We start from the raw sequence: 23,145 nt of genomic DNA, 5'->3' as shown, positions 1-23,145 counted from the left end.
CAGTCACCAAGACCACACATTAGGTGATTCTATTTATATGAAATGTCCAGTATAGGTAAATCCATGAATAGAAAGCAGGTTGAGGTGACTGAGGGAAAATGAGAAGTGACTACAATGAGTTTGGGTTTTCTTGTTGGTTTGGTGATACTCTATGAACATATTAAAAAACATCTGGTATGGGGCCTCCCCTGGTGGCATAGCGATTGAGCGCTGGGTTGCAAGGCTGTCCGCAGCCTCTGCAGCACCAGTTCGATCCCCGGCCACCAGCAAGGGATCCCACAAAACAATTAAACAAACGAACAAAATATCTGAATGACTTTAGAAGAATAAACTGTATGGCATGGAGATTATATGTCAATAAAGTTGTTATTAAAAACAACAAGAACTTTCTGAAGCGCTGTTATTATTTTCCCAATTCCTAACTTCAATTGGCTGCCCAAAGTTGAGATTTCAATTTTCATGAAAACAAAACCACATTTTGGAGATTTTTCTTTTTAACTACCCACAACAACATGTTCAAAAATTTTAACAGGCAGATAACATAGATTAACAATTTCATAATGGTTCTCATATAATTTCTTTAATTGGTAATATAAGATTTATAATTTTTAGCTCATGGGAATTCCTAAATAGTAATTTTTTACTTAAATACTTAGCAAGGAAAACAATTCAGTTAAGCATCCAGCAGCCTGATGACTATGAGAACACAATTTTAGCAACTTGTTCAATATGAAAAATACTTAATTCTCAATTTTCAAATATACCAGTTTCTCACCCAAAACAGAGTTTACAACTAGGAGTCAAAAATTACCTAATTTTAGAAGCAAAAGTATCTCAATTTAGACTCAACAATTTAAACAAGCCAATTATAGTGGTATTTTGTTACCAAAAGTAAATTGAACACAAGCACTGCGATAGACATTTTAAAAACTTATTGAGAATTAACCTATTAAAGTCACGAAGTTTTGCACTAACTTTTGCAGTAACTTTTTGCTATCATCAGTATAAGTTATACAATATACCCAATAAAGATACTTGAAAGGCAGTTAACTCTTTCTTAGAAATTACTTTAACAGATTTATACACATCTTCAAATTACAGTCAACTGTAAAAACCTTACCGAACTAACAGCACCAAATCCAGTATTGTTCTGCCCAAAGAGACCTGTTCCTGTTCCAAATGCTGTACCAGTGCTGGTGTTTGTTGCTGTTCCAAAAAGACCTCCGGGCTGTGAGGCTTGGGTTACTCCAAACAAACCCTGCAAAAAGTAATTTAGGTTATAAGATGTCCTACAATAGTCAGTTTTTAAGAGACATATATTAATAATTATAGTTGCCACTTTTTTAAACTTTATGACAGATACTGTGCTAAATACCTTACATAGCATCTATCTTTTCTTCACAATACCATTAACAAACAGCCATTTCCCAAAGAAAATAAAGCTCAGAGCAGTTAAAAATGTGCCTACTTCCTCATCATACTTCCTCAGTGGCAGAACCAGAAATTCATACCTGTACCTAAACCTGGTATGTACACCAAAGCTCTGGGCAGTTAGCTAATAAGACTTTACAATAACTCTTGTGCTATAAGAGATATCAGGCTGTCAAAACAAAATGGTATGCCAAGATGCTTAATTTTCAAACTTATGCCAAAAAAACTTGTCAATACTGAGTTGGGGAATGATTTTGAAACAAGTAACTGAAGATAAATTAATCAGGATGGAAGCAGGAGTATAATGTTAAAGTCTTAATTTAAGAAACTACACCATTTCAAATAAGCAAAATCTTTATTATCAAATGTTTAAGAACTTTTATTATGCATTAGTTAACAAAGAAAAACATTGTGCTTGAATATTGCTGAACTCGGAACTTGACGATGGGTTTTTTTAACAGTTCATTGAGATGTAACTGGCTTACCATTAACATTTATCCACTTAAAGTGCACTATATTTTGTTCTCTTGACAAAATAGATGAATCTTGAGGTGATTATGCTAAGTGAAATGGTAAGAAAGTGAAGGTCAGACACTAGATGGCTTCACTTATTTATGGAATATAAATAACCAAAGAAAACGGTAAAATACAGCCAAAATGTCTTAAAGACTCTGAAAAATATTCTGGTTATCACAGGGAAAGGAGGTGTAGAGAGAAGGGGTTAGGATATTTGCTCAGGAGTTTTAATGGAGAGTGAATGAAGCATTTACAAATTATAGAGGTGTGAAGTCATACTCACAAAATGATGGTATTATAAATGACAAAATTTGAGGGAAAAAAAAGAATCTAGCCCTTTACTTGTTTTACAATAATATGACAACAGCCTGCAAGGTAACATTATAGACCCTTCCAGTTTTGCCACAGTAATATTTGTGGGACATTCCTTTTTGAACAGTGCCCATCCTCTTTATGTCTCCAGTATCACCTTTCTTGTAGATTCCTAAGTATGTGGCCAAAGGAACAACTTCATGATTGTCAAAAAGGCCTACATAAGACACAGTGGGTCTCGTCTTTCGCTTTGTGTTGATCCTTTTGGCAACGTACTGCAAGGTGGTGGTTCCAGCTGAAAGGCTGGCCCATTTAAAAAAATTTTTTCATTATCATTGTTCATTTATAAACAATATTTGCTTCCCCCCACCCCCTCAGGTGTAGTCCCCTGAGAGTTTCCTTCCCCAATGCACCCATGTACCACCACCTCAGTCCCCTGTTCTCCCTCCCTCCCTCCCTCCCTCTGATCTCTCTTCCTCCTCCTCCCCTGCAATATGTCTCTGATTTATAATTGTCTGTTTTTGCTTTGTACTGTTATTATTTTTTTACACTGATGTCTTATTTGGTTCCCCTATATTCCTGCTGTAAGTGAAACCATGCGATATTTTTATTTTTCCTTCTGGCTTATTTCACTGAGCATAATTCCTTCTAGTTTCACCCACATTGCTGCGAATGGCATGAGTTTATCTTTTCTGTTTGCTGAATAATATTCCATTGTATATATATACCACACCTTATTGATCCAGTCATCTATTTTTGGGCATTTGGGTTGTCTCCAGGTTTCACCTATTGTAAATAGTGCTGCAATAAACACAGGGATACAGGTGCTCTTTTGAATCAATGTGTTTGTGTCCTTTGGGTAGATCCCTAAGAGTGGAACTGCCAGGTCATATGATAGCTCCATTTTCAGTAGACTGAGGAACCTCCAGACAGCTTTCCATAGTGGTTGGACCAAAGACTGGCCCATTTTTTTAAAGATTTATTTATTTATACAAGAACCGGGATACAGGCCAGATGTGCGGGAAGGTGAGAGGATTCAACAGAGACAGAGCAGGGAACGGATTTTTTAAATGAATTTTTGTCTTATATGACTTACGAGCATTTTCTCCCACCTGTCAATGTTTTTACTTTCTTGATGGTATCCTTTTAATCCACAATTATACAATATAATCTTTTTTTAACTTTAACTGCATTTATTTTATGCTAATTTATTTATTACAGGTCTAAGTTTTTTGTTTCTTTAGTTTCTTTGGGATATCTTTTCTGTGCAACCTCCTCTTTCAGTTTAGGAACGATTTATAAAGATTATCTCAATGTGAAAGGGTTAGCTCAGTGTATGGGTTAACAATCAGCATGAGCTTTATGAGTTCTGCACCATATCCTAGGGACCTTGTTCACCTGGAGATATATATATATATACTCAATGACCAGAGAATCTACATCTGAAACTGTAAGTTCAGCATTACTCTGTATTTTTAACAAGGCACCGAAAAACTCAGCATTCTTTTTGGTTCATCAACCCTGCATCCAGCCCCAGTGTTTGGCCAGGACAAACCTAGCAACTCCACCACTATCAGGAAGGAATGGCAGACTTTGCTTCTGTAAAGTGACACTCCTCAGATACTTGATGATTTATCAGGTATGTATGTCCTTGATGGTCCGGGCAGTTTCACAAGGGTACTTAAAATGAACAGGAAGATCTGGGTCTCTGGTTTTAGACAATTTTGTAGGGTTTCTAGGGTAAGTGAATAGTGAATCATTTTCAGAAATCACCTCTTAAAGAGAAGAAGTCAAAGGTTTTAATTTTGATAAACCCCAAACCATTCTTTTCTTTTGTTGCTTTTGATGTCATATCCAAGAAACCATTGCATGACTTTCCTTCTTATACAGTTGCATAAGTTTTATTTCTTATATTCAAGTGCTTGTTCTATTTGAGTAAACTTTCATAGTTACCAAATGGTATGAAAAAGGGGTCCAATCTCATCCTTCTGCATGTGGAGCAGCAGTTGTCCCACAACCATTTGTTGAAAAGATTATTCTTTTTTTTTTTAAAGATTTATTTTATTTTATTTATTTATTTATACAAGCACTGGGTACAGTCAGAAGCGCGGGAGGGTGAGAGAATTCACCAGAGCCAGAGCGGGGAGCAGAGCAGGCCGAAGGACCGAAGTACACTGTTGAGGGGAGCAGCGGGCAGCAGGAGAGGTCTGCGCGCCATGTGGGACCCTCCTCTGGTGGCTGGGGAGCAGCCGGGGATCGAAGCAGCGCTGCAGAGGCCGTGGGCAGCTTCGCAACCCAGCGCTCAACAGCTGCGCCACCGGGGAGGCCCGAAAAGATTATTCTTTCCCCACTGAATTGCTTTGATACTCATATTGAAGATCAGTGGTAAATATGAAAGTTATTTCTGAACTCTCAAACCCACTAGCTTTACAGTATGTTTTAAAATTAAAAAAAAAAGCGAGTCTATTCTTTTTTCAAGACTGTTTTGCTATTCTAGGTTCCTTTCTATTATTTGTTGAAAGGTGTCAAATACTTTTTCTGCACCAATCAGGGTGATCGTTTCATTTTTTGTCTTACATCTCACTTCTTTGGCTTATTCTATTGATTAATTTTTTTTCCCCAAAGATTTATTTATTTATTTATTCATACAAACACTGGGTACAGTCAGAAGCACAGGAGGGTGAGAGAATTCACCAGAGCCAGAGCAGGGAGCAGAGCAGGCAGAAGGACCAAAGTACACTGCTGAGGGGAGCAGCGGGCAGCAGGAGAGGTCTGTGCGCCATGCGGGACCTTCCTCCGGTGGCTGGGGAGCAGCTGGGGATCGAACCGGCATTGCAGAGGCTGCGGGCAGCTTCACAAACCAGCGCTCAACCGCTGTGCCACCAGGGAGGCCACTATTGATTAATTTTTATGCGGGGACAGCCTTCCTGGAATTAATTTCACTTGGTTATGGTGTTTAATTTTTTTATATGAATTTGGCATGCCAATAATTTGAAGATTTTGGGGTCTAGCTGTACTTGTTTTTTAATCAGGTATTATATCTCTAATTTAAAGGCCAGATAAATTCCAAGAATTATAATCTATAAATCATACCGTGAATTAACCTTAATTTTATACTTCCCTAAAAGAGCCCCTAGATATAAACTAGTGATGACTAAAAGGACTTTCTCTTTTACTTTCTGTAGAGAAGTAGCAATTACCCAATACAGTTCTGAGTTTTCGGGTTCCTTTATTTATCTTAAACTAAACTTCTTTGCCTGATTTGTTAAGATTTAACAAGCTGACAGACTCATCTGAAATACAGCCTGTAATTTTATTTTCTCCTACAATCTATAGAATGGTTGGAGTTGCTGTCCTAAAGTGTAGTTTATTCAAGTCAATTTTAGTACACTAAGTAGCTCTTAGTTGGTGAAAAGAAAACATGCTCAGAAAGGAGAAGTGATTTGCTGAACAGCCTCCCAGTTGAGTACAGAGTAGAGTTAGGACTAGAATCTAGGACTTAATTATTTAAAGATTTTGCCTTCTTCCCTTTAGTACATACCATCACCTCTTAAGAACCTTGGTAGAACTTACTAATTTGACAGAATTCAAAGCCTCATTACTTAGTTCTACAAATAAAACCTAGAGTTAAGTAAGGGTCTGTGTCCTTACCATGGTGTTGGTGCTTGGCTGTCCCAGTGTGCTAGTATTACCAAAGGAAAAACCAGTGTTCTGGGTGGTTGTAGTCTGGCCAAATGGTTTGCTGAAGAGGCTGGTAGTCTGTTGATTCTGTTGGCCAAAGAGACCACCTGGATTTGTTCCAAATCCAGTTGTACCTTTTAGGGAAAAGAAATAAAGGAAGAAGAAATGGAGAAAAAATACCCCCAACTTCATGTTATTCAGTTACTTAGCCTTACATTATTGGCAACTTATCTAAATTACCCTACATTCATTTATTCCTCAAGTTGGATAACTGCTTCTTTTTTCACCCCTCTTCAGCTAACTCCAAATTTTGTTCAGACTTAATTCCTACAATACTCTGACCCAAGAACCCTGGCTGGGCTAGGTAATGTTTCTTGGGAGCCCATAGCTGTCTTCAATTTATACACGATACCATACTACATTCAAACTGTGTTTAACCTAGTTAATACTAAGTTTTTCTTGAAAACAGAGGCTTTCTCTTTATACCAACATATCCAGCAGAAGGTATGACACAACAGTATTTAATAATACTACTAACTAAATTCAATCACAGAATACCAAGATTGAAAGGAATGCTAAATAGATCTTAAATATGTATTTATTTGTGATTGTGTATATATAAAACTTCCTACGAAGCTACCAAAATAATCTAACTTTTTTTGTTTTCACAGAAACAAAATGGTGGTTGATAGAGGGAAAGACAAGACCTTTGACTATACACATTTTTTTGTATTTCATGAACTTCATAGCACATTTATGTAATGGCAAAACTAATAATATTTTATGAAGTAACTGAGTAACCACTTCAGACTTCTCTCTTCCATATCCCATAACATCTTATCGCCACATAAATCCCATGACCATAAAAATCAATTCCATCATGTCAATATTAACACAATATCCTATGACCAAAATCTGACATTTTTAATCAAATCCACAGCACCATATCATCCAAGCCATCATCATCTCACATGTGATAGAGCAATGATTTTTCTGATTTGTTTCCACCCTTGCTTGCTTACACAATGATCCTTTACTCATAATCACAAGACTTCTCTAAATTGAAATCTTAACATTGACCCACAAAATCCTTTATCATTCATATCATCCCAGTACTTCCCCTTATCCTCTCCTCTTTGGCAAAAACTCAGGATTTTTAGACTGAGATGTTTCCCCTACCACTGGTATGTTCTTCCTCCAGAAATCTAGCCTTTACATTTTCCTAAGAGGTCACTGATCAAATAAACGTCACCTATCAGTAGAGCCATTCTTAACCATCTTTATTTAGAACTGCATTTCTTTCCACCCCTACACATATATCCAGTACTGCCTAATCCTCCAGCATCCTCTAATTATTTTCCTTGATAGCACTTATCACAAAATAGTTACATTTTATTTTTAGTTATCTGTGCATTCTCAGCAGTTCAATATGATGTCAAGTACTTACTAGTTCCAAAGGCTGTTTTGTTCTGACCATATGCAAAACCTGAATTAGTAGTGGAGGAACTGAAGAGTCCTGTCGCACTGGAGGTGGCTGGGGAAGACCCAAATAGACCAGTCGTGGAACCTGCTCCCACCTGGTTCTGTGGACCTTTCCGGTTAGCATGATAATCCTCTAAACGAAGTTCCTAGAGGTAGGGAAAATATACTTCTAATCTTAATATGCAGCCACAAAGTTATTTAGAAGACTAAATAAACTCATTACTCAAATTCTATGTTCACATAGGAACCATGACTAAAACAGAAAACTCAGAATAACATTAACTTAACAGCATTACAAAAAAACATTTCCAGCAGTGTACAATGAACATTAAAATTCATACAATAATTACCATAAAATTACAGGCCAAAGGGCAAATCACATTTTAATTTTCTTTCTTTTAGGAAAATACTGTAATAATTTTATTTACATCCACCCCAAATGTAAAATTTAGCTGATAAAAGATGATGAATTCTAGGGAGTTCAGGAAATTTATGAAAGGCAGCAAAAAATGTAAGTATTTTTGTCTCACAAGTCAATGTGTTTCTGCACACTCCAATAAATCAAGCAAAGTTTTCAATGTAGGAAAAAGCAACAGATATAAGTAGGGATGATGGTCAAAATGGATGACGAACTATTACACAGCAAAGAGAATGAACAAACGAACTTCATACAACAACATGGATTGAACTCACAAGGTTCAAAGACAAACTTAAACTCCTAATATAAGATTCCACCCTTATAAAGTTCAAAAATGGGGAAAAGATGGGCAAGATTATGATTAGGTGGCAGGACACAAAGGGGACATCTTGAATGTTAACTTGGATCCTGGTTATGTATGTGTAGCTACTTAGTAAACTTACTGATTTATCAATAGAATTTTGCATGAGTTTATAGTGCATCCCCTTATCTGTGGTTTCACTTTTTGTGGTTTTAGTTGTCTACTCAGCCACAGTCTCAAAATTTTAAAACATTTTGAGAGAGTGCAGCATTCACGTAACTTTTATTCTAGAATGCTATAATTATTTTATTGTTATCTTAATGTATCTAGTGTATAAACTAAACTTTATCATATAGGAAAAAATAGGGTATAAAAGGTACAGTTCAGTTCAGTTTTTAGGCATCTACTGGCAGTCTGGAATGAATCCCCCCAAGGACAAAGGGGAACTATTATATTGAAAACATACATATACACATGCAAACACACATTGCCCAGTGTAAGTAACGCTTAGAATAGATTGTTAGAACTAATGGTACGTGCATGTTGAATATCATCCTGCCTGAAACAATAGACATCTATAAACAATTTTTGAAAATAATCTCGTTGCTTTTTTTTTTTTTTACATAAGCCCAAAGTGAACCATTTGATCCTAAAAATAAAACATTTTTCCAACAGAATCATAAGGATAAGATGACACTCTGTATTGTATTTTACTGACCTCTAGTGACTTGCTTTCATATTCTTTCATAGCAGTAATACACTGGTGCTTGGTACTGATATTAGTGCTAACTCCAGCTTTAACCATAGTATCTGTACCAGTCGGAGGCTGCAAAGCAAGATAAAGGTAAATTTGAAAGTCTGAAGCAAATATCTAAGTCGAAGCTTACTCTCACAGATAATTCTTTACCACTCAACTCTATAACTGGTCTCAAAGGTCTTCTGCTAACAAGTTGTTTTTAAGAAAGCTTGATTAAATACACAGCAATTTTGATCTCTCCCTACATCAAGGTTATCTAAACAAGTCAACCTTGGTAACAGTTAACACAAAACCGGAGATTAATCTCAAAATGAAGCTACCCAATTATCTAATAAAATACATTTAATAACATATACATAAGGAAACAGACATCTTAAACCTCTATTTCTGAGTTCTATCTCATATTCTGCTCTGAAATATCTACTTTACAATTGTTGCATTTAAGAAATACTAAAGTCTGTTTTCCCCCATAACCTTCTGAGGAAACAGGCACAATAAGATTCCTATTGGGCCTTCCTGGTGTCCTAGGGGTTAAGTTTCAGTGTTATCACTGCCAAGGCCTGAGTTTGAACCCCGACCAGGGAACTAACCCACACATGACTCAGCAGACCTCTCCTGTCTCGCCTGCTGTTCCCCTTAGCCATGTATTTCAGTAAATCCGTCTGTTCTGCTCCCCACTGTCCCTGGTGAATCCTCTCACCTCCTGCACCTCTGGCCTATACCCCAGGTTCTTCTACGCAAAAATTTAAAAACATTCCTATTCATATTGTCAGTTTTCTCAATTGTTCTACTTTTCTAAGAGACAACACAGTATTTTTCACTATCATTTATATTTAACTTTCTTTCAATTCAGATTCTAAATTCTGTATTATAAATTCATTACTTTGCTGGAGAAATTTTTCATTTTCTGGAGTAAGTCTGAACAAATTTTGAAAACCCTATTTTTGCCAGCAGTTTTCATTAGGATAACTATATCTTTGGTCTACCCTAAATATCTCCCAAGCAATCATGTCAAGTGGTATCTAATATCAAGTGATATTCCACATATATTTGTAAACAAAATCTTCCACTCTAGTCCTCTACCAAACTCCTCTCAAAATAGTCAAAGATGACACAAAATTCTATAACTGGCATATAGAATATTGATAACTTATTCCATATATCTCCTTCACCAGGCCTTATTATAGTATACATTAACATTTGACTTTATATGTTACAAGACTTTTCCTGTTTACTATATAACTGTAGATCATGTTAACATATCTTTCAAGAAGAATGAGGCTAAGCTCTGCATGACTCAAAAGAGGAGAAATATTATGATTCATCCTGCAAAGAAATATGGGAGAGAAACATTTCACAAAGATTGGAAAAAACCCACTTACGTTAAATTTAATAGTAGTTCCAGTAGGAGCAGCTGTAAAACTACTTGGCCCAAAGAGGGAGCCAGATGTGCTACCAAAAGGATTGGAAGTGGTATTCGTAGTTCCAAAAAGTCCCCCACTGCTAGTACTTGTTCCAAAATCTACAAATCAGAAAACAAAATGAGGTGATAATCAGTAAAGGATTTAAGAAACTGTAAGATATCTTGGAATTGGGTTGTGGCACAGCAGTTACTCTACATCCTCAAATTTTCTACCTTTCATATCTTCCTAACAAGAATCTTCAAACAGGTATTTTATATAGACATACAGATTCTAAGCTCACAACTCTGAAATAAAACACCTATCTAGGGCCTCCCCGGTGGCGCAGCAGTTGAGCGCTGGGTTGCGAACTGCCCGCGGCCTCTGCAGCGCCGGTTCAATCCCCGGCTGCTCCCCGGCCACCGAAGGAGGGTCCCACATGGCGCACAGACTTCTCCTGCCGCCCGCTGCTCCCCTCAGCAGTGTACTTCGGTCCTTCTGCCTGCTCTGCTCCCTGCTCTAGCTCTGGTGAATTCTCTCACCCTCCCGCGCTTCTGACTGTACCCAGTGCATGTATAAACAAAAAACAAACAAACAAATAAATGCCTCTTTTAAAAAAATAAATAAATAAAACACATATCTGAATTCTTCAGTCAACTGACCCTCATGAAGAGCCCATGAAACCCTTTTTATGGCTTCTCTTAGAAGGGAGAGAAAATTAAAAGAAACAGAGTTTTGTTTCATCACAAATTATATCTTCTTTCTCCTTTCTTGCTAACGCTAGCTGTTAAATTAACTTGTCTATCTGAAAACATATTACAACTTACTTCAACGGGTGTTACAGTCTATTTTGTTTATATATATATTTACAAGCACCCACATATAACAAAAAATTAAAAAGCAAAACAAAACAAAAAAAAGTCCTATATGACAACCAAACATATGTTAATGCAAAATTTCACCTAGCAAATGAATTAGTAGGAATGTTTATTTTTTAGAATAGAACCTGATTATCTACTTTTCTAAAAAGCTTTTTAAAATATTACATAAAAGCAAATTTAACTATAATTGAAGAATATATTTTCTAAAATAGAAGGTACTACTTCTAAAGTTTATACATATGGTGCCAAGAATGTCAGTAAGTAATGAAAAGTTATCTGTCAACATTTAACATTAAGTGACTCCCTAATCACCAAGTTAAGAGGAAAGTGATACTCATTGCCACACTGCTATTTTTCTCTAAATACATGTCCTAATATACAGTTTAACAAGCACATCTCTTTTCAGTATTATAATTGCATTTTATACTGTCATGCTTAAATATTTTAACACCCCCCCCCCAAACAACGTCTCGTTTATAAAATACTGACAGTTAACTAACTTGCTTATTCTGCCATACTCTTGTGCAGAATGGCATCAACTCTCAGGGCACAGCTGTCCCACTAGTAATGGTTGCCTCAAAGTACTATTTCTGTGGAGAAATATCCCCAGATTTAAGTTCAAGTATCCACATTTAGACTTGAAATGGAGAGCCATCAATTCAAACCATCAGTCATGGCATGCAATGGAGGAGTAACAAATCATGTCTAGTATTTGTCATTCCTGCTTTAAATCTCCTCATATCAGGGGCTCCCTGGTGGCCTAGGGGTTAAGTCTCCATGCACTAAGGCCTAAGTTCGATCCCTGGCCAAGGAACTGACCCACATAAGGTGCAGCAGACCTCTCCTGTCTCATCGGCTGCTCCCCTTAGCAGTATATTTCAAAAGTTCTGCCTGTTCTGCTCCTCACTCTGTCTCTGGTGAATCCTCTTACCTCCAGCACCACTGGCCTATACCCCAGTTCTCCTATGCATAAATAAATAAATCCAACTTAAAAAAAAAATCTCTTCATATCAAATGTGAAAAAGGCAAATAGAAAGTACCTCTTCATTGTAATACTGTTAACTGCACACTTCCTCCTTGAAATTCTCCTGTCCTAACACCCATGCCACTATGATCTGGCTTTTCATCTGTTTCCTAATATATCCATTATATACTAATGCTTCTCAGAGTTCCATTCCTGGAAAGATGTTCAAATTTCCCTCCTTTCCAGCCTGTTAAACTTTTCAATACATTTTGAAACTTTCCTCTCCCTATGTTTTTGCTATCTGGTGGGGAAAGGAGATAGCTGAACAAATAGAAGAGTAAATTATTTAATAAGGAAGTCAGTCAATGAGTGCAGAAATTTCATGATGTCCTACTTACTCCCAAAGCCAGTTGGCTTATTTTGCGCAAAGGCATTGTTCTGGGATGAGAAGAGACTGGTCCCTGTGCTTGCAGTTCCAAACAAGCTATTTGATGTTCCTGTTGATGTGCCAAATCCAAAGCCAGTACTTGTTGATGTAGCTGGCTGGCTAAATGAATTGGTACCAAATAAGCCTCCTGGGGAAACAGAGAGGGTAAAGGGGGAGTTAAATAGACTGGAGTTACTAGGTGAAATCTACAAATAAACCAACTGTTTTCCCTACCTGGTTTGGTCTGTGAATTTCCAAATAGGCCTCCAGTATTGTTGCTAGAACCAAATGCAGACGCTCCAAATGCCCCTCCACTAGTAGTGCCAAAGCCAGTATCTGAAAAGCCAAATCCAGGGTCAGAATAAAATGCAAATCAGGTGATCCAATGAAAAAGAATTTAAATGCTTGTTAACACTCTGCATTTAGACAGGACCATTGGTCTAATCTGAAAGCTATTTTCTTTTTCAAAATTCCATCAGACTATTTAATGACATTAAGCCACATTTTATTCATTGTACCTGTATGAAGGAAAGAAACTTATGTGCAAAGGCACCATTCATTCTATTTTTGTCTAAGTATAAAATTGTTAACAAAAGTTTAAAAGCAAATGAGTAAGGGCTGCCATAGGCAACTAGTGCCAAGTATAAAACTGAGTGAGAGGGGAATCAGAACTAAGGAGTAGTGGGGGTTAGGGATTAGAAACTTTAAGATATTTTAATAGTTCTGTTTCTAAATGTCACATCTTATTCACAAAGTAAATTCAAGACTAGATTCCAAATCATTAATTGCATTTTAGACTGAAATATTTAAAACATTATTTCCTGATCTGAAAATCAGTAACAAAACTCAGAACTTCTATTTTCTGAGGAAATTTTAATAACTTATTCTGATCATTTTTTTCAAAAGCAGTTTGTTATAAAGACCAATATGTGAATTAAGTTCAACTCTTCAAAAGTGGATTTATTCTTAATAAGAGTAACTTAAGATTCCCCTGCCACACCTTTTTTAAAACTTACTCTGCCCAAATGTGGAAGTTGTGCCAAAGCCACCTGTGCCACCCCCAAAGGGTGTTCCAAATGATTTATTAAACATCTTCACAATGAGTCCTTGCTTCAGAAAGCTGGAAAGAAGAAAAAGTTAATGCTTTTTAAAGACCAGAGAATATAAAGTAATTGTTTAAGAAAATGTATAATTCTACAAACAGATCTGTTCAAACTATAGCACAATGTTCAAAGTCATTCAATATCCTAAAACTCTCTATAACAGACCTTGTAAAACTGAATTCATATCATGTGAGGTTAAACTCAGATTCCACCAATAATCATCCTTTAAAATAATGTTGTTCAACCTTTTCAATGCTCAACTCCTTTATAGTAGATAATCTAGCTTTGGATCCTCAGGTTCTGGATCCACAGATTCAACCAGCAGTTTGTTAAATCCATGCTTGCGGAATTTGAAAACATGAAGGTCAACTGTATTTACTGAAAAAAAAAATCCACAAAAGTGAACTCATGCAGTTCAAACCAGTATTGTTCAAGGGTCAACTACATAATTTTTAAGGAGCGTTTCAATGCACCGATGTTTCATTAGCACTTGCAAGTATTCTAGCACCTGAAACATCACGTGCAACACTGGAGAAGGAGAAGCTGTCCCTAAATACATAACATCTTTTAAAAATCATATGCTCCTAGAAAAAAAAATCCACTCAGTTCTTTATCCCAACATCCAGAAAAGTAATAACTTCTTTGACTAAACAGAGCTTAATGAAACCAGTGGTTCAAGAATGTCACAACAGAACTAGCAGACAAGGTTTTCAAAATATAATCCCCTCAGGGCTTCCCTGGTGGCACAAGGGGTTAAGCACCGCACTATGAAGCAATCTGCAACCTCTGCAGCACAAATTCGATACCTGGCCAGCCAGGGAGCAGCTCACATGGCGCAGCAGACCTCTCCTGTTTTGCCCGCTGCTCCCATCTGCAGTGTAATTCAGTCAGTCTGCCTGTTCTGTTCCCCACTCTGCCGCCGGTGAGTCCTCTTACCCCTCAACCCCCCCAATCTCTGGCTTGTATCCCAGCTCTTGTATGTATAAATAAAATCTTTTAAAATATATATATAAAATCCCCTCCAAACTTCATTCTAAAAATATCAAACCAAATGTTGGGATGTAGACATCTGTATTTTGTTTGTTTGTTTTTTTTAAAAAGATGTATTTTATTTATTTATGCACATAATAGCTGGGGTATAGGCCAGAGGTGCGGAGAATGAGAGGATTCACCAGAAGACAGAGTGGGAAGCAGAACAGGCAGACTGACTGAAATACACTGCTGAGGGGAGCAGCAGTGGGCGAGACAGGAGAGGTCTGCTGTGCCATGTGGGTTAGCTCCTTGGCCAGGGATCGAACTCTTCACGATGCTGAGACTTAACCCCTTGTGCCCCATTTTGAAAGGCTCCACAAGTGACTCTGATGCATTTTTTTTATAACAAAAGGTTGTAATTCATGTAATCATTATTTTTCTTTCAGTAATGAGATTTGCTTCAAATTTCCTGCCTTCCCAATTTATCAGGTGTCATAAAGTGGCAGATTCAGTCATTACCATAATAATTAGTAATTCTTCCCAGGGGACACATTCTTGGAAGTTTCAGATCTCTGTGGGTCTATCTATATACTGCTTTCCTGTAGTTCAATCAGTACTGACAGCTGAATTAGGGGTTAGATGTCTAGACTAACTCATTTGATTCTAACTGGTCTCACACTGGTGTCTTAGCTCTTAGCACTACTAGATCCACTTTCTTGTATCTGTTGACCAAGTGGATTTTTTTTTTTTAAGATTTATTTATTTATTTGTACAAGCACTGGGTACAGTCAGAAGCGCGGGAGGGTGAGAGAATTCACCAGAGCCAGAGCAGGGAACAGAACAGGCAGATCGACGAAATACACTGCTGAGGGGAGCAGCGGGTGCAGCAGGAGAGGTCTGAGTGCCATGTGGGACCCTCGCCTGGTGGCCAGGGATCGAACTGGCGCTGCAGAGGCTGCAGGCAGCTTCATAGCCCAGCGCTCAACTGCTGTGCCACCAGGGGAGGCCCTTCTGACAAAGCGTTTTGACCCATCATCAAGAAGGCAAAATCCAAGTTGGAATACAATTATGATAAATTTGTCATCCACTTTCATATTCACTCCAACACAGAGCATGTTCATGTAACTCTGACATTTTCTATACAGCAGACATGTCAGGATTCAAAAGTTGAGGAATAGTTTTTTTCTATGAAACTTGTCCTATTCACAAAATGGCTGGATACAACCAGTAGACATTTATTTGATCTGGTCTTAAATATGTATTTTCTAGATATGTATGGCGATTTCAGTGCTAATTTGAGTTCTAGTGGCACCAGGCTCTATAGACTGAATCCAGTTTCTAACAATCAAAATTGGATTTTTAATAATCTTACCCTGGGCCTCCCTGGTGGCGCAGCAGTTGAGCGCTGGGTTGCGAAGCTGCCCGCAGCCTCTGCAGTGCCGGTTCGATCCCCGGCCGCCGGGTGAGGGTCCCACATGGTGCGCAGACCTCTCCTGCCGCCCACTGCTCCCCTCAGCAGTGTACTTCATCAGTCTGCCTGCTCTGCTCTCCCCTCTGGCTCTGGTGAATTCTCTCACCCTCCCATGCTTCTGACTGTACCCAGTGCTTGTATAAATAAATCAATCAATCTAAAAAAAAAATATCTTAACCTAGCATAGAAACCTAACAACACACAATTTTTCACAAAAGGATTTTAAGTAGTAAAAATATATCCTTGGGGACACCGCTCAGTTTACCAGCTCTTACGTTATCTCAACAACCCTAAGAGGATGGCATTATGTATCACCACCTGTATTTTATAGATGAGAAGACAGGATGACCAAATGTATATCAAGTTTTCCAAGGTCAAAGAAGGAGTTAGTGGAACCCCTGTTTAACCTATCTTTTGACCTGCCATGGATACCCTCAATTTTAGGAAGGAAGATACTCAGCAACAAGCAAGAAAATGTGCAGTATTTTAAGAAAGTCATGTTTGGACCAGAGCACAAGGGATAAAATCCAACTTAGATTGCGAGGGAGAAGGGGTATCTCTCACTCAACTCAACGTATTTTTTTTTTTTAAGATTTATTTATTTATTTATTTATACAAGCACTAGGTACAGTCAGAAGCGCGGAAGGGTGAGAGAATTGACCAGAGCCAGAGCAGGCAGAAGGACCAAAGCACACTGCTGAGGGGAGCAGCAGGCAGCAGGAGAGGTCTGTGCACCATGTGGGACCCTCACCCAGTGGCCGGGGAGCAGCTGGGGATCTAATCGGCGCTGCAGAGGCTGCGGGCAGCTTCGCAACCCAGCGCTCAACCGCTGCGCCACAGGGGAGGCCCTCAACCTATCTTTTTTATTCTGCAAGGATGAGCCTGGTTTAGTCTCAAGCCGATCATACTGGGATTTTTTTTTTTTAAGATATATTTATTTATACAAGAATCATTGTACAGGTCAGAGGCACGAGAGGGTGAGAGAATTCACCAGATACATAGCAGGGAGCAGAACAGGCAGACAACCAAAATATATTGCTGAGAGGAGCAGTGGGCAAGGCAGGAGGGGTATACCATGCCGTGTAGGTTTCTCCCTGGCTGGCCAGGAATCGAACCCGCACTGCAGAGGCTGTGGACAGCTTCACAGTGTGGCGCTCAACCCACTGCGCCACCTGGGAGGCCCCTGATCATACTGGGATTCTAAGTATTCTTTTAAAAAAGTGGGCTTCCCTGGTGGTGCAAGGGGTTAAGTCTCAGCACTATGAAGCTATCTCATAGTCACTGCAGCAAGAATTCTCTCTGCCAGGACGCTAACCAACACGGCACAGGAGACCTGTCCTGTCTTGCCCGCTGTCCCCTCAGCAGTGTATTTCAGTCAATCCACTTGTTCTGCTCCCCACTCTGTCTCTGGTGAATCCTCTCATCCCTGCACCTCTGGCCTGTACGCTATTTGCTATATGCATAAACAAATAAATCTTAAAAAAAAAAGCATGACCATGAAAGCAAACCAAGATTTTGGTAACAGTCTCATGATTTTTACCAAGACTGCCTGAAATTAAAGAATGGTTAATACATCTAATCCTTTGCTCTTCAAATAAATAATTTTGCTGACTATGCTGTAAAATATTATTGACTCATAAAAATGCCTCCCACCTCCACTCTTGCTCCTAACAAACAACCTACTATTCAATTTTCCAAAACTTAGCATCTCTTCTACAAACCTTTCCTAACTCCTCTGGGTTTCCACAAGTTATGATTTCTTTAGATCCGGACTTCCTACAGCAGACAATGGTAACAGTACACAGATCTCCTTTTATCACTGATGGATTTGTTGTCCCAGTCACTGAAAAGTAGACCAGCAGACAGCCCTCAGCTGCCAACCCTCTTTAGAACTGCCTCTGCTTATGAAGCTGCTTCACCCAAGGTCATATCCTTTCCCTAGGATAGTCCATATACAAATGATAGGTCCCTTCTGCTCCAACTCTGACTAAGTCTAAAGGTGATCCAAGCTTCACACTCTCCATAGGACTGGCTTCATTAGGCCTTCATTAGGTCATTATCAAAACTCAATTTCTCCCTCAGCTCATGCCTGCTTCCTTCTCTTCTCTCCCAAAAGCACTCTTTAATAAAACTTATATAGGAATAATAACTCCAGTTTAGAATCAATTCCCAAGAAACTCAACCTCCTGAATTCCTCTCTCAGTACAACGAGTTTCTCCAGGGTAGAGACAATATCACTTTTTACTATTTCAGACCCTAACAATAGGGTCTGAAACATAGATGTACCTCATGTTAATGACAATCACCATTAATTTTTTTTTTAAGATTTATTTATTTATTTATTTATACAAGCACTGGGTACAGTCAGAAGCGCAGGAGGGCGAGAGAATTCACCAGAGCCAGAGCGGGGAGCAGAGCAGGCAGAAGGACCGAAGTACACTGCTGAGGGGAGCAGCAGGCGGCAGGAGAGGTCTGCGCGCCATGTGGGACACTCCTCTGGTGGCCGGGGAGCAGCCGGGGATCGAACCGGCGCTGCAGAGGCCGTGGGCAGCTTCGCAACCCAGTGCTCAACCACTGAGCCACTGGGGAGGCCCGCCATTAATGTGTTTTTAAACAGAGGCTGATCAAGTAACTTAGAAATAAAATTAGGCTAAATTAATTTCTAGAACAAAAGAAAATCATGAAAGTGGAAATTCCTGGTAGAATTTATCATCTACCAGCTTGCAAAAAGGAAGCGATCACAAAATGGCTGAATACATCAAGCAGATGCTTGTCTATCCTATTAGACAGTATTAGGTTCTTGGAAACTCTAACTTTAAATGAAATGACATTTAACAAGAGCAAGCCCCCCAAAACAATTGGCATTTCATTCAACATTGGCAGTGATTATTTTTTTCTTATCCACATTATAACAAAACAACACTGAAGAAAACATTTTTTTTTAATTTTTTTTTAAAAAAGATTTATTTATTTATTTATACAAGCACTGGGCACAGTCAGAAGCGCGGGAGGGTGAGAGAATTCACCAGAGCCAAAGCGGGGAGCAGAGCAGGCAGAAGGACCGAAGTACACTGCTGAGGGGAGCAGCGGGCGGCAGGAGAGGTCTGCGCGCCATGTGGGACCCTCCTCTGGTGGCCGGAGAGCAGCTGGGAATCGAACTGGCGCTGCAGAGGCTGCGGGCAGCTTCGCAACCCAGCGCTCAATGGCTGCGCCACCGGGAGGCCCAGAAAACAACATTGTTAAAAACCACCTGTATGTATGTATGGAGAAATGCATATATTATCTTAAATTAGCTGATAACATTTAAAATGGGGATATGTCAGAGCAACAGATTTTTGGCTTCTCATGAAAAGCCAATTGTTAAACTAGAACTGTGACCACTTCATAACAGTAACAATTTGGTGCTTAGTGGCAACAGTTCCCTTTGGTCAAAGCCAATGGCCCCAGTGGGCTCCATTGTGCCACAATATCACTCATAGTCATCAAGTACCTGGCCCCAACAGCTTTTGAGTTGGTAACTTCTAATATAGTCAGAGAAAAAACCCACACATTAAAAACTTGGTATTAAGTACCAGGAAGCACAATAGGAAATAAAAATTAGTAAGAATACAAGCAGAAAATATGAGGAAAATTCCTGGGAATTTGGGATGTGAACTGAGTCTTGAGAGACCAGGGAGACAACAAAGAAAAAGAACACAAGGGAAGGCAAGAATGATAGGTATTTGTGACTCTATCTTATCTGGTCTTGTATCTCAACATTAAGTCCAATTTCCCTCATATGCTAGAAACATATGCATTTACTTATCAGTTTATTATGTAGGGATGTCATTAATCTTTATTACCCAAGTAAAGGAGTGAATCAGAGCACTCTGTTAAGTATATACCCAGTATGATACCAAGTATAAGAACATTTAGACAAAGTTACCCTATGAGATTTATTTCAAGTTAAAAGATGTTTAATGAAGAAAAGCAAGTGGTGGAAAGATACATTTGGAAGGTTCTTTATGTAAAATAGAAAAGACAATACACTGTTATTTATGGACACATATATACATAGTAAATGCAAAGAAGGAGACTAGAAAAATACATGAAAGTAATTGCCTCTAGAGAGTGTAAGGGAAATGAGACTTGAGGCAGGGAATTCAAGCCTTAAACTTTTCTGTAATGTTTTCTATTAACAACAAAAGATCTAGAGGATGCAGATGTTTGCATTTTACCACCTTAAAAAATGAAAATCCATTCAAAAAAGACAAGAGTAATTCTATAAATTGAGATGTGTGGAATTTCTAAATCCATTCAAGTTTAAAGACATGTCACACATTCAAATCTTTATCCTTTCAAACATATTAACCTGGCCCAAGTTGAAACCCTTCTAGAATTGGGCCTCCCTAGTGGTGCAAGGGGTTAAGACACAACCTATGAAGCTGTCCACAGCCTCTGCAGCACGAGTTCGATCCCCCGGCAGCATGAGATCCCCTGGCCGGCCAGTGAGCAACCCACATGGCGCAGCAGACCTCTCCTGACTCGCCTGCTGCTCCTCTCAGCAGTGTACTTTGGTCAATCTGCCCGTTCTGTTCCCCACTCTGTCTCTGGTGAATCCTCTCACCTGCCACACCTTTGGCCTGTGCCCCAGCTCTTGTATGCATAAATAAATTTTTAAAATAAAATAAAGAGGGCCTCCCTGGTGGCACAGTGGGTTGAGCACAGCGCTGTGAAGCTGTCCGCAGCCTCTGCAGCGCAGGTTCGATTCCCGGCTGGCCAGGGAGATACCCACTTGGCGTGGCAGACCTCTCCTGCCTCGCCCGCTGCTCCCCTTAGCAGGGTTTTCAGTCTGCTTGTTCTGCTCCCTGCTCTGTCTCTGGTGAATTCTCTCACCTCCCACATCTCTTGCCTGTACCCAGTTCTTGTATAAATAAACAAATCTTTGGGGGAAAAAAATTGAAAAAAAGGAAACACTTCCAGAATAATACTAGCTAAGGTTGAGTTCTCACTATGTCCCACATACTGTTTTAAATGCTTTTAAAAAATTATATAAACCATCCAAGAACCCACTGAGGCAGGTATTTTATCTGTATTTTATAAATAATGAAACTGAGGCACAAGTAAATTGCCAAAGATCACAAAGCTATTACTGACTCCAGAAATTTGCTCCCCAGAGTCTAGAGCCTAGAGCTCCTAGAGAAACAATACTAACAACTAAAAGGAAATGACTTTGCATTCACTATGAGGAGTCTATAAACCCAACATTTCACAGTAATGACTCAGCACAATTAGGGAAAAGAGACACTTCTCTGTTCAACACAGAGAGTTCCGAATGGTAACTTCTCTATAAACCAACAAATACAAATACAAAGCATCCCCAATGGCCTAGATGAACTTTCCTACAAAGATCAACCACTTTCTTTATGGCTAGCCTTACTTATTGTGATGTGGGAGGAGGGGAATAAGATATTTAGAAAGAAAAAATAAAATAATGCTAAACAGAAAATAGCAATGCCTTTAAATTTATTCTGCTCTCAGTGCTCAATCTTCTAATTCAGGTTGTCAGATACAAGAAACAGGTAACCTTAACAAACAACAGCAGTCCAGCATTTGCCCACTGTCCCAACTGAAGCTCAATAGACTAATGTCCTGGTTGATACATCCAACTTCTATGAGCTTTGTGAACTCTGGGCACATTGACAAAACTCAGTTTTCTTTCAGAAAAATGGTGGCTAGACCTTGAAAAACAGTTTACTACCAATCAACTGCCAACTTTAAGTGCTATCTGAATGACTAAGCAAACAAGCAGTTGTCTAACAGAAAGATACAAATGCAGGAAGCAATTTTTTCTTTCCACTTCACTGACTTCTTTGGTATCAAACTTCAGTAAGGAGCAAAAGCAATAAATATTCACTAGATGAATGGACTAGTATAATACTTTCTATTTATAGTGTACCTTTTCATATATTCTCTCATCTAATCTTCAGAAAAGTACTAGAAAAGGCAGATATTATCAGTCAGAATTAAAATGAATAGAAAAATGACTACGATTTTTGCTTTGGATGAGAGTGGATGGATAGGAGGGTTAGGTACAGTTCCAGAAAGATTCGCCTAGTCTTAAATCACAGAATATCATCACATCCCCCAAAACTATCTGCTATCCTTTATAGTTTCAATCCTATGATCTATCCCAGATCAAGTCATTCTGTCAGAACATTCATTTCTTTCTAAAAACCTGTCCTCTTTTCTTTCTAGAAACTGCTGCTCAAGCTTCACCATTTCACAAGACTGTCCCAGATTAGACCCTTATCAGTATAAAAACACTCTCCTCCCCCTTTCCAAACCTATTACATAAAGTAGTGCCTCCCAGCTGTTTTAATTATGCAATATATTTGTTGTTATAGATGCCACCTGAGTGTATGAGCTGTTGCTGCTCTGCTAAAAACAATCTTGATTTTGCTCAATTTATCCATTAGGTTATAAATTAACTTAAAATAATCCTTATTATCTAATATGGCTCCTTCCTCACAGTGCTGAAAAGCAATTTTTCATCCTCTTAACATTAATACTCATTTTACAAACAGAAATAGTGAAGTGCACATTAGTTTTGGAGTGAGAATCTACTAAGTTCTCTGCCACTTACCATCTCTACAATTCTCTGTAATACTAATTCAAGATAAAAAGTTAGGGATAAAAACCCATGGATGAGAATGAAACTCCTGTTTGTGTGAATATATTCAGATATGTTTAACTAGTGACTCATTTTTACATGTAATGTTGAAGTCTATGAAAAATGTATTTTCTGCTGTATGCAAGAAAATAGGGCATTTCAAGAGCGAAGATTTGAATTAAAATTTGTATTCTTGTTTATTAAGCTTATTTTTAAACAGAAATTTTAATGCTATTGTTCTTAGCATTAACCTATTTTATTTTTTTTAAAGTTAATTTCAATTGTTTTTGCTTTTTATTTATTTATTTATTTATTTTTGGTGGGACCCTTGCTTGTGGCTGGGGATCGAACTGGCGCTGCAGCGGCTGCAGGCAGCC

At 38.5% G+C, this 23,145-nt stretch overlaps 1 protein-coding gene across 6 annotated transcripts in view; it reads right to left on the bottom strand.

Moving 5' to 3' along the window:
* NUP98 (nucleoporin 98 and 96 precursor) overlaps nucleotides 1–13,662 on the bottom strand; it is a gene marked incomplete at both ends in the record, with an annotated part of 89,057 nt that extends 75,395 nt beyond the window's left edge. For all 6 annotated transcript variants that reach the window (XM_084231156.1, XM_084231157.1, XM_084231158.1 and 3 more), the window contains 8 exons: nucleotides 1,121–1,258; nucleotides 5,911–6,074; nucleotides 7,388–7,568; nucleotides 8,860–8,967; nucleotides 10,281–10,420; nucleotides 12,542–12,718; nucleotides 12,805–12,906; nucleotides 13,587–13,662. In XM_084231156.1, coding sequence (XP_084087282.1) covers nucleotides 1,121–1,258; nucleotides 5,911–6,074; nucleotides 7,388–7,568; nucleotides 8,860–8,967; nucleotides 10,281–10,420; nucleotides 12,542–12,718; nucleotides 12,805–12,906; nucleotides 13,587–13,662 — 1,086 coding nt within the window. The remainder of the gene's footprint in view (nucleotides 1–1,120; nucleotides 1,259–5,910; nucleotides 6,075–7,387; nucleotides 7,569–8,859; nucleotides 8,968–10,280; nucleotides 10,421–12,541; nucleotides 12,719–12,804; nucleotides 12,907–13,586) is intronic.
* Nucleotides 13,663–23,145: the final 9,483 nt, after the last annotated feature.

The sequence above is a fragment of the Talpa europaea genome (genome assembly GCF_964194135.1).
Source record: "Talpa europaea genome assembly, chromosome: 1".
NCBI lineage: Eukaryota > Metazoa > Chordata > Mammalia > Eulipotyphla > Talpidae > Talpa > Talpa europaea.
Note: the sequence above shows the minus strand (reverse complement) of the source record. Positions and strands in the feature narration are given on the sequence as shown.